The sequence below is a fragment of the Nannospalax galili genome, unplaced genomic scaffold, assembly GCF_000622305.1.
Source record: "Nannospalax galili isolate Female #2095 unplaced genomic scaffold, S.galili_v1.0 scaffold663, whole genome shotgun sequence".
In the NCBI taxonomy this organism is placed as follows: domain Eukaryota; kingdom Metazoa; phylum Chordata; class Mammalia; order Rodentia; family Spalacidae; genus Nannospalax; species Nannospalax galili.
The window spans coordinates 5575701-5594825 of NW_008351881.1; the positions used below are offsets into that span (position 1 = coordinate 5575701).

The 19125-nt window shown below is 39.7% G+C and overlaps 1 protein-coding gene across 1 annotated transcript; it reads left to right on the plus strand.

The window, feature by feature from the left end:
• Positions 1-1036: 1036 nt before the first annotated feature.
• On the plus strand, positions 1037-18546 carry Tyrp1 (tyrosinase related protein 1). The gene is made up of 7 exons (XM_008848810.3): positions 1037-1518; positions 3587-3909; positions 6938-7142; positions 12196-12363; positions 14030-14209; positions 17129-17275; positions 18307-18546. The coding sequence occupies exons 1-7, from the start codon at positions 1134-1136 to the stop codon at positions 18510-18512; spliced, it is 1614 nt and encodes a 537-aa protein (XP_008847032.1). The 5' UTR covers positions 1037-1133; the 3' UTR covers positions 18513-18546.
• Positions 18547-19125: the final 579 nt, after the last annotated feature.

The window sequence follows — 19125 nt, forward strand, 5'->3', positions numbered from 1 at the left end:
CACAACCCAAAACTACCACTGGATATAAGTACCGGCCTGGTTTTTGTGTCACTGAGAAAGTAATTCATCTTGTTACATCCTTTGTGGTGTACAGACAGAGAAAAAATGAAATCACTACAACAAAAACAGAAGTTCTTTAGTGTTTCTAACACATCTTCCAAATTAGTGTGTCTGACCTTTCCTTAAAACTTTATCACAAGGAAATCAGTGGGAAGGCAGTCATGTGCTGAGGCCTTGTTAAAGGGCAGAAGAATTCACTGGTGTGAGAAGGGATTAGTGTGGGCTGGAGCAGAGGACCAGCCCCTCCTAGTTTGGGTGATCTGGCTTGGGATTTGCTGTCTGGAAGAAATCCACATGCAGTTAACAGCTGGCCTTAGGAGACAAACAAACACACAAGGCTGGTAGTGAAGGCCCAGAAGCCACTCAGGAATCAGAAGCCCTGGTGAGCAGCTCTGTGGGAAGCCGGTGGACTGGTCAAAACTCCGCTAAGATAAAGTGTTCTTTGGGGAAATTTGCTTGCCAAAAGCCTGCTCCCAATTCTCCTTTCAGGTCCATGGTTAAATGTTACCAGTGGTAGTCACCTGCTAGTGAACGCTTTTGATAAATAGCACTTAGGATTAAGTAGTTTTAATAGGTTTGTTTTATTTTTTAGTTGTGTGTATGTGTGTGTATCTCCGTGTGGGTTTGTGCATGTGAATGTGGGCTCCCCAGGAGTGTAAAGATGACATATCCCCTGCAGCCAGCACAACAGGCTGTTGTGAACTGCCTGAGTTGGGTGCTGGGAATCAAACTCAGGTCTCCTGCAAAAGCAGTATGTGTGCTTAAGAGCTGAGCCATACCTCCAGCCCTAGGGTATTTTTTATGAGCAGACGCTTAAAATGCAGAAACCTCAAATACAAGAATGAATTTGGGGACCTGGGCACTAAGCATGACAAATACTTAAAGGTAAATTATTGTTTGGAGATGTCATTTTTAGATGAAAGATTTACATTTTGGAGTGGGTTGGGAAAAAGAACTTGCATAACTCCATTTTGCTTTCTTTTTCCAGTTGGATTTTTAGCTAACTGCCCCAGTCTCCTCTATGCAAAGAGCTGCAGACTAGATCTGTTTCTTGCACTCTTAAATCCAGAAGAATGAAATCTGACCAAGTCCTCTCTCTGGGATCTATTTTACTCCCCCTGATGCTTTATCAGCAGGCTTGGGCTCAATTTCCACGAGAATGTGCCAATGTTGAGGCTCTGAGAAGTGGGGTGTGTTGCCCAGACCTCTCTCCTTCCGCTGGGCCTGGAACTGACCCCTGTGGTTCATCATCAGGGAGGGGCAGGTGTGAGGCTGTGACTGCAGACTCCCGACCCCACAGCCCTCATTACCCCCACGACGGCAGAGATGACCGGGAGGGCTGGCCTCTGAAATTCTTCAACAGAACGTGCCGGTGCAACGGCAATTTCTCAGGACACAACTGTGGGACATGCCGTCCCGGCTGGAGAGGAGCTACGTGCAACCAGAAGTTTCTCACAGGTAAAAGGAGAAGGGGGTGGGATGCATCAGCCAGGGCCTGGATGTGACTCAGGATCGTCCACTGAATCCTAAACCGTTTAAAGCAGGGAATACCTGTAAATCGTAGAGTGCAATCCTCTTCCCAACTGGGCAAATTGAAGCTTAGGAACGTTAAGAAACTTGTCTGGTATAAAGGTTTGGGATTGAAACTCTGATCTTTTAACTAATAGTATTTCCATAGGGCTGTGGGGAGGCTTAGTTGGTGGGCAAAAGTGCTTGCTGTCTAAGCATGAGGACCTGAGTTCAGATTCCCCAGTACCCTCATAAGAAGTGGGGTAGGGCCACATGGGACTGTAAACCCAGCACTGGGTTACAGAAAAAGGAGGCTCCATGGGGCTTGAAGGCCACCAGTCTTGTCAAAAACAATGATGAACTCCAGGTTCAGTGAGAGACCCTGTCTCAAAGGATTAAGGGCAGAGAGAGATGGAGGACACTGGACATCAGTGGACATCCCTACCCCACCACACACAGTATTTCCTTCTAAAACAGCTGTTAGACAGCCACTTTAAAGGAACTGTGCAAGATCGTTAGGACTAGAGGCATTTATGCTAATCCTTGTAGATTACATTCAGGAAGGTCAAACTCACACTGGTGCTTTGTAAACAAGGAATTCCCATTGAGATCTATCTCACTCTCACAATTCTGTTCTTAAAGTAGCCTTGATGGCCTCCAGTGATGATGGAACTCAGGTATTTAAGATGAAGAGGCAGGTCTGTGTAGTATTAAATAGAAACAGCAACAGCCCTTGGTTGCTCTCCTTGTGCTAGACAGCTTTTTTATTTTAAATGTTTTATTTATTATTTTTATTTTATGTATATGAGTGTATTGTCTGCATGTATTTGTAAGTGCATCCTTGTCGTGTTGTGCAAAGTCTACAGAGGTCAGAACTGGAGTTACAGACAGTTATTAGCTGCCATGTGGGTGTTGGGAATCGAACCCAGGTCCTCTGGAAGAACAGCAAGTGTTCTTAACTGCTAAGGCATCTCTCCATCCCCAGTCACAGACTATCTTTTGAAACTTTGTTATGATCTAAGCTTTGATCTAATTGCTTTTACAAGTGTGCTCTTTAATTTTAATATTTTTGTAAAGCAGGTTTTCTTTATATCCCAATATCATAAGTATGAAAATTGGGTCTAGGAAACTGCTCTAAAGGACACAAAACGGTCTCTGGTTTGACCACTATCCTATGCCATCTACCTTGTTTTACAAGGCTTATGATGTTTAAAAAGGAAAAAATTCCAAGAAAAAAACCACCAGTAATGAGCAGAAATAAATAAGACAGTGTCACATGCATCCTCAGGTAAGATTAAAGAAATCTTGGAAAGCCAGCAGCAAACTGAAGGGAGAAGGAGGAGGAGGAATGCCAGGCTTGAGACGATTTCAATGGCTCCCTAATCCGGAAATCCGAAATGCTCCAAACAAAAACTTCTGAGCCCCAAAATGATGCCACAAATGGAAACTTCCACAATTTTATGCTTTGTGTGTTTTTGGTAATTTGTTTTATTTCTTATTTATTTCTGTTTTCGTAGATTTTTTGGGGGGTGGGGGGGTTAAGACAAGGTCTCCCTATAGCCCCAGCTAGTCTGGAACTCACTATGTAGAACGCAGGTTGGCCTCGATCTCACAGAGATACACGTGCTGGGATTAATGTATACTCCATCATGCTCAGCTTTGTCAAGCTTTGTTTTAAGCACAAATTCATTAAAACTGTGGTCTAAAACTATCTTCAGGCTGTGTGTACAGAAAACAAATGAACTTTACATTTAACTGTGGATCCAATCCCCTCAAATACCTCATGTATAAGCAACTATTTCAACATAATAATAATTTTTTAAAACTCCAAAACACCTGATCCCAAGAACATTGGAAATGATGCTCCACCAGTAAAATAACTTGTAGCAGGTTTGAACAGGTGCACGTGTAGCCATTAATGGATAAATGAGGCTGATCATTAATGGATAAATTAGCACAATCAGTGCTACCATCTCTACAAGGCAGATGTTTTCATGTCTTAATCTTTCTTTTAAAGTCAGGAGAAATCTTCTCGACTTGAGTACAGAAGAAAAGAATCACTTCATCAGGGCCCTGGACATGGCAAAGCGAACAACTCACCCTCAATTTGTCATTGCCACGAGGAGGTCAGAAGACATACTGGGAACAGATGGCAGTACACCACAGTTCCAGAACATTTCCATTTATAACTACTTTGTTTGGACACATTATTATTCAGTCAAAAAAACTTTCCTTGGGTTCGGGCAGGAGAGCTTTGGGGATGTGGATTTCTCTCATGAGGGGCCGGCTTTTCTCACGTGGCACAGGTACCACCTACTGCAGCTGGAGAGAGACATGCAGGTATGCTGAGCCATTTTCAGCTCCTTAGATGTGATCTGCCCTGTGTGTAAGTCACTGTAATTCACTGTTTCCAATGATGACAACATGCCACGACAGAGTGGTTCCATGCTACCAAGGTGCTTTTGTGGTCTGACATCAGACCACACTGATGACTTACTAATTAGCAAAATTTGATCTTTAGTGAAAGGAAATGAAAGTAACTACAGTGATGAGGAAGTCAACTGAGACATTTTTTAGGTGGAAATTAAAATTTGGGAATTTTCTATAGCTTGATAATTGGAAAAATGACTCAAGACACTTGAAATGAAAAAAAAGTCTCATTTACACAGAATCTTTCTCTGTGGAATGTGAGCAGATGCCCCCTCCTGGCTGTGTGAGTGAGTGTATGTGTGTCCCTCTGCACCTGTCCAAATGTATATATCTTCTGAGCCAGCTGCTGTTCTGAGTGCTGAAGTCAAGGACATAGTTCCTATTTACTTTGTTACCTTTTCATTAAACTATGTTTTTTATGCCCCTACCTACTTCTTTGGGGCTTATAGAATAACCCATATGCAAACATCACATAACTATAAAGAAATGATGGGTGTGTTCATTTTCTTGGTTGTAGTAATCATTTCACTATATGTGTATGTACATATATGCACATCTATATATAGAGAGAGAGAGAGCGAGAGAGAGAGAGCATGTTGTACACCTCAAATATGTACTATTTCTCTAAAAGGACCCAAAATTGACATATCGCTAGATATTACTTTTCTTTTGAAAACACTGACTTTTGGGGGAGACATGAAGTAGACCTCAGCTCAAACACAGTAAGTTCATTTGCTCTTAAAGCAAATGTACTCAAAACACACTAACATGTCTGATAGCGTGGATATCTATCTTGCTGAGGTTTTTTGTTGTTGTTTTGTTTTGTTTTTTACTAACTGCTCTATTGTTTGGGAGAAATATTGTTATTTTAAAAATAAAAAAATTAGGGGTTGCCATTTAGCTCAGCAGCTTGCCTAGTAAGCATAAGGCCCCAGGTTGGATCTCAACTATGAACTCGATCAAGTAAACTTGTTTCTTATGTGAAACAACAGTCATGATCTCTACCCCAAATTTAATCTTAAAATTAACTGAAAAGATCTAAAGGAAAAAAAAAAAAAAGGTATCCAGACCCATCTGTTGATGTTGGATGCTGTGCCAGCATGTCAAGGGGGTGGAGGTGGGGGGGTGAAGAGACAGAATTAATGCATTACATTGCAATACAGAGTAAAATATTTGACAGTAGTCTATCCATGTGCACTTTGAAGGTGATTAAATGAGCTCATCCAGTGCTCTCAGCCTTGTATTTTAAAGCTGTGATTACAAGGAAGACATTTAGTAGATTATGAGTAGATAAATCTGTCATTTGTAACTGACTCTAGATCTTCATTCCCTTCAGGCTTTTTCCCAGGGGCAAAACAAAATGAAAGGACAGGTGGAAAGTATCTAAAAGCCCCAATTTTTTCTGCATAAACTGCAACCTCATGATTTACATTTTCTAACCCGAAGCACAAGGCATCCAGCACATTCCAGTCTACACGCATCTCAGCAGCAGTGACATATGAAAATGCTCTGACTCCCAAATGTCAGCTGCTCAACCACTGTCGGTCCGTAAAGATCCCACAGAAGCTGTCACTAATTTTTGTAAACTACCACGACAGCTTTCATGTGAGAAGACAGACCCCTGGAGATCAATAACTGGGGATGCCTTGAAAAGCATCTGAACCTCTAAAATACCCAAGGATAACGAAATGTCTCCTAGAAAGGAATTAAAGGGAAAAGGCAGAGTGCTTGAAGGGCATGAGAAGGCCGAGGCAGCTCCACATTAACTCTTACCCTCTGAATGCAACTCCCCAAAGGCCAGAAGAATGTGAAGGAAGGAGGAACACGCCTTAAGGAGCCCAATGAAATAAGCATGTGATCTTGGGCTTAAACATTTCTGAAAGTGTGAGATCATTTCTAAATGGGAACTAGGTCACTGGTCTCGGGAACAATAGGCGCAGAATTTTTTCTGCTTCTGTTTAGCTTCTGTCTTATGAGTTTCAGGCAGAAGCCTGTGTCTTACCAGTTTAGATTTAGAGCATGAGTCTCTAAATAAAACACCTTCAGTGCTTGGCAGATAAAGTGTGAAAGAAAACTTGTGGTCTGTCCTCAAACCAGAATCTACCTAACTGTAATCACTCAAATTAAAAATAAAAATAAAACAAAAAAATCACTGTTCTACAAACATTTCAAAGCTGAGGTTACACCTTATTAAGTGCCTGTGGTGCTTAAGTTAAAAGTAGGAAAACAGAAGTGAGAAATATTAAGAAGTAGGTATTAGTGTAATTTTGATATAACCAACAGAAATGTAATTATCTGCCAATGAAGGAAAAGAATTCTTCCCCAAAAATTATTCGTAGAAATTTCTGCATGAAGTGAGTGTCATTGCCTCTACTGCCTAAATTATAAACTTAGTTAAAACTTTTTATTCATTTGCCTTTATGTTTTTAAGTTTTTTAATTTTTAAAAATTTATATGATAACCACATAATTAGTTGAAGCATTTCCTTACAACAGCATTGACATAGTCAGTAAGTTTCCAGAGCAAAGATGCATCTGTTTCAAAATTGGCTGTAATTTTTATTTTCATTTTTACGTGTATGAGTGTTATGCCTCCATGTAAGTGCACCTGTATTGTGCAGTGACCAAGGAGGCCAGAAGAGGGCATCAGATCCCCTGAAACTGGAGTTACAGGTGGTTGTTAGCTACCATGTAGGTGCTGGGACTCAAACCTAGGTCTTCTGTAAGAGCAGCCAGTGCTCTTAACCGCTGAGCCATCTCTCCAGCCCTACAAATTTAGTTAAGATGTTTAGATTCTTGGGCTCTGCAGACATTAATATACTAACTGGTTCCTTAGTGGTTAAGAAAGAGCTGAAGGAAATGAATGTCAGAGCAGAGCAAGCCAGGAGACAATGTAAACAGAGCCGGCGAGCACTTACTAACAGGATTCTGTGATTCAGGAAATGCTGCAGGAGCCTTCTTTCTCCCTTCCGTACTGGAATTTTGCAACTGGGAAAAACATCTGCGATGTCTGCACGGATGATCTGATGGGATCTCGAAGCAACTTTGATCCAACTCTTATAAGCCCCAACTCTGTTTTTTCTCAATGGAGAGTGGTCTGCGAATCCTTGGAAGACTATGATACCCTGGGAACCCTTTGTAACAGTAAGTCCCAGAAGACAGCTCATACTTAGAGTTCCTCTTTAGATAAGGAGGTTGTACTGGCTGGAAGGCACATCTTCAGAATGAAATCTGCTCAGTCATTAAAGAGTCAGTGCAGATGCACACTGAACATCCAGGAGCCAAGGCAGTATCTACACGGCGCTCCTAGAAAACAAAAGCACCTGTGTATTTGGTTGGTTTTCTTCAACAGTTTGGTCAGTGAATGTGAATGTCTTTATCCTCAAGGATCCTCTTAATAGGCCCAGCACTGCTTATCTGTCATGCATCTTGGGTCGGAATTTCACTGAAAGTTTTTCCCAGGAAAATCTGAAATATGTAAAAATGGTTGGAAATGCGCCCAAGTCGAAAGGGGAGGCATGAGCAGAGGAGAGAAGAAAAGGCTTGCATGCCTATTTAGTCAGAGATTTCAAAACCAAAATGGGGTTTAGGGACTACCTTTGAGAAAAGGAAGATACTGTACCAGGCGATGCCTACCAGGCTGTCTGCTTTCAGCTCTTCCCACCGAACCCAAGTGCACACCTGTTGTATCAGGATCCTCTCTGCAGGATGTGATGCCTCTAGCACAGGGTTGTTCATGAACTCACCGTTTTCTTCCTTGAACTATATTATCTTCCCTGTGCTACAGGTGTGAATCATTGGTGTTATCTACTGTACCTTATCTTTCTGTTCTTCAGGTCTTTCAGGATTTATTGGACATTTGTTCTTCCATATAAAAATTAGAAGTTCAGTAATGTATTTTCCTACAGTTATATTATTCTGCACACATTTTGTGCATCAACTTTATCTCATACACTTGAAAGGAGTAGTTTAAATATAGCAAAAAGAGCTAAGTATATTTTTTGCCAGTAGAAAATCATTTAGCTTTGTATTACTGTAAGAAATGTAATAGTTTATAAAGTTTCCCTGTGGAAGTTCAACATGATGAGTAAGTGGTCCCACCTTGTGACAGAGGAATGGAATTGAAGATCAGAGTACCTTCAAATACCAACACATCCATCTTTTTCCCACCAGAAAAAGATGGTATTTGAGTCTGGGCATTTTCTAACTATTTTCAGTCATGTTCATGATTAGATACCAAAATAAACCATCATCAGTGTATAAGTGTACGTGCATGCATGTTCATGTATGTGCAGTGCACATGTGTACAGAAGCCAGAGGACAACCTCAAGTGTTGCTCTTTAGCCTCTATCACAGAGAACCACCTGCCTCTGCCTCCCTCCCATGTGCTGGGATTAAGGTGTGTGCCACCATGCCCCACTTTTGAGGCAGAGTTTCTGTGTCCAGGGGCTCATCAGGCAGCAAGGCAAGCAAGCCTCAGGGATCCGCCTGCCTCTCCCAGTGCTGGTATTACAAGAGAGCCAGCTCCCCTAGTTTTCTTTTATGTAGATTCTGGGTGTCAAACTTAGGTCCTCAAGCACTTTACTGACTAAGCTATCCTCCCAGCCTATAAAGAATAATTTAAAGGGGTAAATGAAAATACGGCCTAAGTGGAGAACAGTAAAGAATATTTTATTTTGTTGCGTTTTTTCTTTTTTCTTTTATTTATTATTTTTATTTTGTGTTTGCGTATATTGCCTGCATGTAGGTAAGTGCACCCGTGTCGTGCAATGCCCACAGAGGTCAGAACAGGTTGTCGGATCCCTTGGAACTGGAGTTATGGACAGTTGTTAGCTGCCATGTGGATGCTGGGATTTGAACCCGAATCTTCTGCAAGAACAACCAGTGTTCTTAGCCACTGAGCCATCTCTCAAGCCCTGTGGGATTTTTTTCTAAAACTCAATTTGACAAGTCTCAAAACTTCAAAAATGTAGCTTCATGAAAAGTTGAGGATTATTTATTTTGTATTAAGCAAATTTCAGATTATCCATTATTGGGTCTGGACTGGTGACTCTATAGTTAAGAGCACTGGTTGGTCCTGCAGAGGACCAAAGAGCACTGGCTGCTCTTGTAGAGGACCCACATTCGAATCCCAACACTCACAGGGCAGCTAACAACCATCCATAACTCCAGTGTCAAGGGGTCCAATGCCCTTGTCTGACCTCCATGGGCATTGCATGACATGGGTGCACTTATGCACAAGCAATAATCTCATACACATAAAATTAAGAAAAATAATAAGGGCTGGAGAGATGGCTCAGAAATTAAGAGCACTGGCTGCTCTTACAGAGGACCCAGGTTCACTTCCCAGCACCCATATGGTGGCTAACAACCATCCTTAATTCCAGTTCTGGAGGATCCACTCTTTGGGCATTGCACAACATGGGTGCACTCACATACATGCAGGCAATACACTCATACACATAAAATAAAAATAAATATTTTTAAAAGATGATTCATTGTTGCAGTTGCAGATATGACAATCCAGTGGTGTATTTATTCAACATGGTAAAAATGGCTGGTGAGCCGGTTCAGGAAGAGCCATCGTGTTTCCAAGCCCGGCAATATGAGTTTGAGTCCTAGGACCTACAGAGTGGAAGGAGAGAGCCAACTCCTAAAGATTGTCCTCCTCCTCTGTGTGTGTGTGTGTGTGTGTGTGTGTGTGTGTGTGTGTGTACCCAAATAAGTAAAATTTTAAAAGTTAAGCATGGTAAAGAAGAAAGGGAAACAAGATTTTTGTCAACCATATCCTGTGTCTGATACAGTGTGAGATTCTCATCATGTACCTTGTTCAATTCTCGTAGAAATTCTTTCTTTTCTATTTTTTCCTAGAAAATCTTGTCCATTTCTATAGTTTTGTCATCATCTTCAGGAGACTCACACATCCACACCCCTAGTGCAATTCTTCCTTAGATATTGCATACTTACATTGTTATATGCTTGTTACACTGAATTTAGTAGATTAAAAAGTGAGTTAGTGACACCTAACATTCTTTGAGCCCTTAAGATATCCTCTTGCTTCACTATGTGAAAAGCATTGGTTTTTCTTCTTCAGAGTAGTTTTCAAATCTATTTTCCCTCACATGTTCTGAGCTTCCCATTCATTTCTATGTGGAAATTTCACAGGGCTGTTCTACGTACCCTATAGGATGTTATAACTGTACTGGCAGAGGTTGTCCATGTGCAAACTAATTTAAAAATCACTTGGATAGAATCAAACTGCCTCAACTAGTATCTTACTACCCAAGGTCTATACCATGAAACCCCACAAAGGTAAATTAAGAAGACTATATTAAAACCCAAGTTGTCAGTACTTTCCTTTGGAATTTATTGATAACCCCTGAATAGTAGTCCCCAAAATATCATCTTAAACTCATGGTTTAGAGCTACTAGTGTGTGAAAAACAATCTTATGACAGCCTACATACAAGAAATGTACATGAATACTCCAATCCCAATATAGGTCTGTGTTTTGTTTCTATGGTATTTAAATATTGCTATGCTAATGCACTAGGTATGAAGCATTATGCTAGGAGTTTAATGTAGGATGTTTATAAATGAAGGGAAAGAATAGGAGTTGAAGTTGGGATTATCTGCCTGCTCCATTTGGGGTATTTGTTTCTGGAGGTCCGGCTATACTGATGCAAAGTGCTTCTAACCCCACTTTCCACCTAAGGCTCCAATTTCTTTTCACCACCTAATGAATAAGTACAACCCCTTTTAAAAATATTTATCTGTGTGTTTCCACATATGCGTGTTGCTTTGCCACATGTGTGTAGGTGCCTGTGGAGATCAGATTCCCTGGAGCCAGAGTTCTAGGTGGTTAGGAGCCACCACATGTAGAAGCTGGGAATTGAACTCCAGTCCTTGGGAAGAGCAGCAAACACTCTTAACTGAGGAGCCATCTCTCCAGCCCAAGTATGACCTTCTAAACTTAGTGCCTGATTTCTTCATAATATGGCTCCGGCCTACTTCCACATTAGCCCTACAGGCTGCTATGCTCCAAGCAAGCTTTTATCCAAGCAGCTCCCTTTTCACAGCTACATGATCCTTTCTATCAACAGTTTGCAAAAAACTCCTTGTCACCTAGAAAATCCCATATACTGTGCCAAGAACTTGGTGAGAGTTCATGTTCTGGTGAGATTCTTGTTACAAAGTTTATGATTCTGCATAGTCCCTCCCTCTACATACTTCCTCGCAAAATTTCTCTAACTTTCTCTGTGAAAATGTCTAATCCTTCAGGATTCTTTGTATATTTATTCTTTATTCTCTCTCTCTCTCTCTCTCTCTCTCTCTCTCTCTCTCTCTCTTAGCTACCTATAATCTATCATCTATCTATCTATCTATCTCTCTCCTCCCTTAAAGCACCTATACATTATCTATACCTAGTACATCTTTGTATTAACCTGTTTGTACCTACCCTTGTAAAACCTTAATTATTACATTAAGCGATGGAAATGGCAGACAGTTTTGTTGATTGAAATATTCACAGTTCTCCAAGGAGATTTATGGGGTTTTTTTTCCTTATTATTTCTTTGAAGATTTAAAACAGATGGCATTTGGGTGCAAAATTTCATACATATGTGAAGTATAGATTTTAGTCTGGAATTTAGGTTTGTGAGATATTTTTAACCAAATTCAGTTTCTCGCTGTATTACATTCTTGTGATGAAGCGTGTTGCACTTTAACAAACACTAGGGCCCCTGTCTGCTAATCATTTTTTTCCTTCAGACTTTGAAGATTTTTATCTTTTAATTGTGTGTGTGTGTGTGTGTGTGTGTGTGTGTGTGTGTGTGCCCACGAGTACAGGGGCCTGAGGAGGACAGAGGCCTTGGATGCCCCTAGGGCTGGAGTTACTGGCCGTTGTGAGCCATTAGACTTGGATGCTGGGAACCAAACTCAGGTCCTCTGCAATGGCGGTGCATGTCCTAACCACTGAGCGACCTCTCCAGCCCAGACCTTCAGAGATCTTTGTATATCATGTATCTTTTTAACTCATCCCTAGGATGTTTTTCACTGTAAGGCACTGAGCATGTATTTTCTAATTTCTCCTCTGGAAGACTAATCGTTTAGTGTTTGTGTTGTGTGTAAGATTGTGGAGAGCAGTGCTCAGCCCTGGAGATGCCCTTTAACTGTTTGCATGCCCTGTTCCTGCCTAGGCACCGAGGGTGGGCCCATCAGGAGAAATCCAGCTGGAAATGTGGACAGACCAATGGTGCAGCGTCTTCCTGCAGCACAGGATGTCACTCAGTGCTTAGAGGTGGGTGTGTTTGACACACCTCCTTTTTATTCCAATTCTTCAAACAGTTTTCGAAACACGGTAGAAGGTAAGTAAAGAAAATTGGCATTTTGAATTAACCTAGTCAGGAAAGGATGCTGAAATGCCCCAAATTGGATGTCTTTAAAAAGGCTTCGGGCCATGTTGGCCACGGAGTGTATATGAACCAGCTGTTTACTGTGATTCAGTCACAATTTACTGCTCAAAAAAGAACTTTTGCTTTAAAAAAATCAGACTTTATTGATTATCACAGAAGAAGCCATTGGAGATTATTCTTTTAAATAGTGAAAAACTAAATTTTTTTTTCTGGCAGTTATCCAGCCAACATATGTAATTATATGAAGCTCTAGCATTAACAGATACTGAGACTTGAATACCAATAAAATTATTTCTTTAGGAAAGTAAGATTAATATTTTTTTAAGTTCCAATTAGCTGACAGTCTGGAAAGTCTGATTTGGGCATGTTTTATTTAGGTTGTAACATCTTGTAAACACTTTTAAGGTCCATAAATATTGAAATCAGCATCTATTAATTTTCAGCCTGGTTTTCCTCATTCAACAGCACTAACAGTATTGTCTCTTTGTTTTGTATATTTAGTGTTTTTACTATGATGTGCCATATGATAATATATTCGACTTTGTAAATGAATACAGTTATTTTTAACTTTGTACTGAACTTGTTACTGTTGAAATTTACCTTCAGTGTTAATTAGCATTTCACGTTAGATGTTCTCTACCCCCTTCAAATAGAAAAGAAAGGCCTTCTTCCATGATATGAGACACATGATATGTAAATCTAATGATTATTTTTAATTTTAGTCCCTTTTATTATCAAAATTGTGTGCACTCCTTATATTCATTTAGATTTTATTAAGTCAGTGACAGAACTGATTCAGCACTTACTACATTTTGACTAAACTGCTATCTATAAGATTATAAGTACTTATTTCTAAAAAAAAAAAGTATAGAATCAAAAAAATTAGGAAATAAATGTATGAAAAATCCATGAATGAGTGAATGAATGAATGAATGAATGAATGAATGGCTGCAACATACATGGTGCTTCAACCCCATCAGACACACTTAACTCTATCCCACATCACAGCCCTCCAAATCGGTTTCTGACCAATTCTGCATTTACCTTTATCTGTCTACTATACAGAGATATGAAAATCCTCTAAATATTTTGACAGTACTCTTTCAAGATGTTTAAGAGTAGTGCAGAAATAGAAGGGAAATGCTGGGGCATTTTAGCTTCCCCATAACAAAAATTTCCTAAAAGTCAATATGCTGACATTCGTTGAAAAAGAGGATGGTAGGACAGTAGGTAACAGCTGGCAATTCAGGTTCCAGGACAGTGTTCTCCACTGGTGGCAACAGCTTTGAGCAAACCTGGGAGATTTCACTAGCTTCATTTGCATGTAGAACAATGTCTGCCTTGTCAAAATTCAGCAGTCTGTGTGTTCTGACCATTGTCCTTTGCAGGCCATTATTGTTAACCCAGAAGCTACATTTAGAAAGCTGTATTAGCGCCTTAGAACTAACTAGTTCTGAGTAGAGCAAGCAAATGCCATCAGCCATCACTACAGAGGGGCAGTGTGATTACACTAAGGCAATATTTAGACTAACAAGCTTTGGAGAAACTGTTTCTTATTATAATCACCACTCTTGACTCAGAGTGTTTTCTACTATCTTCATCTCTCCTTTAAATCTAGGTTACAGTGACCCCACAGGGAAATACAACCCTGCAGTTCGAAGCCTTCACAATTTGGCCCACCTCTTCCTGAATGGAACAGGAGGACAAACCCATCTGTCTCCCAATGATCCTATCTTTGTCCTCCTGCACACCTTCACTGATGCGGTCTTTGATGAATGGCTCAGGAGACACAATGCTGGTGAGACACTTGCATCTTCTTTTTGGAAGCTCTGCAAATGGAATATTCCAATGGCATGCTTATCAATTTAAACTAGTGCTTGACACCCATAGAATAGGCTCCAAAATAAGGATGAAATAGCTGTAGCCAATTCCAAATATTCAAAACCGCTCTGGAACTGCAGAAGTCTCTCAGTATAGTTAACTTTAAGATGACACTATCATTGACAGGGTGACTAACCAGGTAATTCCTTCTCAATTTTCTTATGAAAAGGTGGCTACCATATTACTCAGATTTTCCTTACTCATATTTTCCAACAAACATTCTCCTTGCTTTTTATATAAATGGAAGTATGTGATCTCTCCTTGGATGTCACAAAAGACAAAACAATCCATAACCGTAATCCACAGTTTTAAGTTTTGTTATTGTATGGCCTAACAGAAATGGAAAGTTTGCTCAACTTGAAAAGTTAACGATTTTTATGTCCACTGTGGGAAATCTCTTTTAAGTTTGTTTCAGCAAATTGTTTAAAATATTGTTTTAAAGGCCTCACTTTCTGCACCCTTACTCAGCTAAGAGAATGTACTGCTTCTTATAGCCATGAAAGTTTAGACATCTTAAATTTTCATGCTTGGGAAATGTTCTAATTTTGCTTCTGTGCGTTTATGACGCACACAAACATGGTATTGGAGGTTAGCTCTCTATTGCTCGATCTACCCCTGAGACCAGCCTCTTATTTTCCTGCGTTTTTGTGTATAATAAGAAACTTTATTGCAATCTGTTCCAGATCATTAGTTTATTCCATCAGAAATTATATAAGAAACAAATAATTTGCCAAATGTAGTAGTGTGTCTACAATTTTAACACTTAGGACCTTGAGACAGAAGATCTAGAGTTCAAGGACATCCTGTACTATAAAAAGAAACTAAATCTCAATAAAGACAAACCAGATAGGTAACTTACACATAAACGCTTGCTCAGTTGTCAAACTCTTATGAATGTAGTAATTAGTGTTCTGCTTCTGTTTCATGAATATTTACATACATAACAACAAAGCACAATGAATTTTTTGGTAACTTATAGTGTCAAGTTCTTTATTTCTTTTACTTATTCATCAATGTTTATTGCAGCACTATTCACAATAGCTAAGTTATGGAACCAAACTAGATGTTCTACAACAGAGGAATAAAGAAAATGTAGTATATACACACACAATGGAATTTGTATCAGCCATAAAGGAGAATGAGGTCATGTTATTTGCAGGAAAGTAAAAGTAACTGAAGATAATTAAGCCAGCCTCAGAAAGACAGATATGTTTTCTCTCTTGTTAACTGAGCATCTAATGCTTCCTAGACCGTGTTCAAGGGACTGGAAGTGGCATGTGAAACTCAGAAAAAGCAATTGTCTCCTGGAATTTTCCTGCCTGTTAGTATAAATTACAACAGTCAAATGTAAACCAATATGTGGTGTGTGGTAGAAAGTCTTTGTAGATAAATAAAATCAGAAAATAAAACTTGGGAGTGCTACTTAGACAAAGAGAAGAGGAGCATCCTGAGAGAGAACAGAAAGGAGCCTGATGTGGCCAGAGCAGAGCAGGGAAGAGGTCAGCGGGAGAGGGAGGCCGGTAGAAAACGGTCTTTTAGAGGCTCAAGATCAGTGGGTTTCACTGCCAGAGAAATGGGGATCTTTAGAAGGATCTTGCACAGAGAAGATACATGATAACCCAATTGTGATTGTTATTTTTACAATTATTCCTTTGCCCATTTTAGTGAACTTTATCACAAAGCTTAAAACAAACTGACTTGAGAGTGGTCAAGTCAGGATTCAGGAGAAAGGTGAGCTGGAGAGTTTTAAATTGTGCTTGAATTATAAACTCAACGTGTAACTTTTACTGATAGCTACTAATATTATAGCAGAATGTGAGTTCCTTGAAGACAGGAATTTGGATGTTTCATTCAGCTGTTATAGGCCCACTGTCTAGACCAATGTCTGGCACTAGTAGGCACGCAGTATGCCTTAGTAAACCTTCGGTTAGCTTTAGTGCAGTAAAAGAAAGGTCAGAAATACAAATGCCATCTTCCAGGCATACTAGGAATAGTACTGATGTTTCCTCAAACTAGATGCCTCCAAACAGAACACCTAATATCTGACTGGCTTCCTCTATATTGTAGCTGTTGTAAATAAATTCCCATTAGTGCCTCACCTAAGCATAGTTCCAACACTGGTTCTGTGCTATTGCCTTTGATAGTTACTTGTATAGAATATAGAATTAAGAAGAAAATTAATAACAAATATAGAATTAACAATAAAAACAGAAAGCTTTGGCACGAAGAATCTGTTGCTACTTCATCTTTGATGGCAGAGCCTCATAAAGTAAATGTCTTCTGTTTATGGGGTTGACTCAGATAGAAAGCCAAGGACGGCAAGAAGCAAGTTGGGGTCTAGAAATCAGATTCAAATTTTAGAACATTTTGCTAACGGTGAAACATGGGAATGTATTTAATATTGATTTCTCTAAATATATAAACAGAAAAGGTATTAAGCAGATATATTTGTAGTTAATGTCAACTAGCTCTCAGATTTGACTTACAGACTCTGACATATAAAAGGAAGAGTATCTGACTCTGAAAAAGGTTTAATGGGTCTTATTTAAATTAGCATCTATAATTTAAAGGCAAAAAATGAATGGCCGTCTTCTATGATAGCATACGAAAATCTTCCTGCCTTTAGTCTTTTTCTGTCAAGTGAATTGTTGGTACTGCATTCAAAACATTTCGGTTCATGCTGTCGTTTGCCGTCATGAAGCTCCTTCACTCTTCACTCGGTGCATCGTAGGAAGAACTTCTCATGGGCTCCTTGTAGAGTAGGCATCTGCAAAATACAACAGTGACTCTACTGCTAACCTGTGTCTCTTAACAAGTTGTCTTGGGACTATTTTAGATATATCTACCTTCCCATTGGAAAATGCTCCCATTGGACATAATAGACAATATAATATGGTACCATTCTGGCCTCCAGTTACCAACACGGAAATGTTTGTTACTGCTCCAGACAACCTGGGATATGCTTATGACGTTCAATGGCCAGGTCAGTGTTGAAAGTCTGTTTTCACTGTGGTATTCTCCGAAAGCAAATCTGTCATCTTTAAAGTAAGGTTGTCACAGCATTCTGAAGCTGACAGGTTCCATTGGATATAAACCTTTCTGATGGATTGAAAAGAATTTGTCTCTTATTGAGCGTTCATGCTGATCCAGCATTAAGCTAACTGTTCAGTGTGTATCTCACTTAATCCTCGAAGTCTGTGGAGGCAAGTATTATATTTCTCATTTTCAAATAAGGAAGCTCAAACCTAGAAGTTAACTCTTTTTTATTTTTACTTTTATTTTATGTGTATGAGTGTTTTGCCTGCATGGATGTACGTGCACCACATGCATGCAGTGTTGGTGGAAGCTAGAAGAGGGCGCTGGATGCCCTGGAAGTGGAGTTAAGGATAGTCGTTAGCTGTCATATGGGTGCTGGGAACTGAGCCAGGGTCCTCTTGAAGAGCAGTCGGTGCTCTGAACTGCTGAGCCATTCTTCAGCCCCAGAAGTTAATTCTTAAAGGCTGAATTTCCAATGAAGGAGAGAATGAGTTTTGAGCCTAGACCTCCATAATGTCAATTTTTCCATGAGACCATGCTGCTTGCTTGTATTTATAAATGAAGAAAGTTTGAGATATTCTAAACTGCTGCTTCTGAGATTTTGAAATCCAAGACTTTTGATTTTTAAATCTTTCTCGATAAAGGCAACAGAACACGGTAAAAGACAACAGAACTGGGGACTTGAAAAACCTAGGCTCCAAAACCAGCTGCCCTTCCTACTAGCCTGTTGGCTTTCGGCAGGGTCTCAAACACTTTGAGGACTCATTTCTTTGAATTTAGAAGGGAAATGATAATAAGTCCCACTATGACTCACTCATAGAATCAGAAAGTACCCTCAAGATAACCAGTGCTATCCTAAGCAGGATGGCCAGTAAAAACTGTGAGGATTTCTCTTAAAAGTGTCTTGAAATTTGAGATGTTCAATGTTGTTGGTAATTATTTTAATGTTTCTTTGCTTCCGTCTTATTTTTCACACAGGTCAGGAATTTGCCATATCTGAGATCATTTCCATTGCAGTGATTGCTGCGCTGTTGCTTGTAGCACTCATTTTTGTGGGTGCTTCTTGTCTGATCCGTTCCAGAAACATCAAGGACGAAACCAATCAGCCCCTCCTCACTGATCACTATCAACGCTATGCGGAGGAATATGAGGAACTCCCAAATCCTAATCAGTCCATGGTCTGAACACAGCACCCGCCTTAGTACCATCAATGCAGTTACCAACTATATTTTCTTTTGCTATGTTACTTTATTTCATACATAAACATATGTTGAAATTAAATCATCATTTTTCAGAGATGGTAATTCAGAATTTTTTCAGTGAGAATTATTAGTTCTATTTACAATAGTGCACTAGCCAGGCATTTAATTCCAGTACTCGGGAGACAGACGTAGGAGGATCTCTGTGAGTTCCAAGCCAGCCCAGTCTACATAGCGAGTTCCAGGCCAGGCAGGGCTGCATAGTGGGATGCTGCTTCAAAAAAAACAAAAAATAAAAAGTAAAATAAAATTGTACTCCATATCTGAGGAGAAAACATGATGAGCTTGGTTATGATCTTAAAAATGGCTGACTGCTGTAAATAAGCTGCTATGCTTTATGTGGAAAAGAAAACGATTTTGATGGAAAATATGTTTTGGATACATGAGTGGCCCTTTCTAAGGATAGCATGTGAATGCATTGCCACTATTGACACTGGTCAACAGATACAAAGGCAGTCACATTACTTAATTAAAATAAATTGTGTGCAGTTGTAAATAAATGAGACCCTGATTAGCTTTTTCAAATAGGTTTCATTTT

What these genes read in the sequence shown, in the direction of transcription:
- Tyrp1 (XM_008848810.3), top strand. Translation starts at nt 1,134, where the DNA reads ATGAAATCTGACCAAGTCCTCTCTCTGGGATCTATTTTACTCCCCCTG. An exon ending in AGCTGGAGAGAGACATGCAG is followed by an intron (nt 3,910 to 6,937) that starts GTATGCTGAGCC and finishes TCTGTGATTCAG; the next exon opens with GAAATGCTGCAGGAGCCTTC. An exon ending in GCTCAGGAGACACAATGCTG is followed by an intron (nt 14,210 to 17,128) that starts GTGAGACACTTG and finishes GGACTATTTTAG; the next exon opens with ATATATCTACCTTCCCATTG.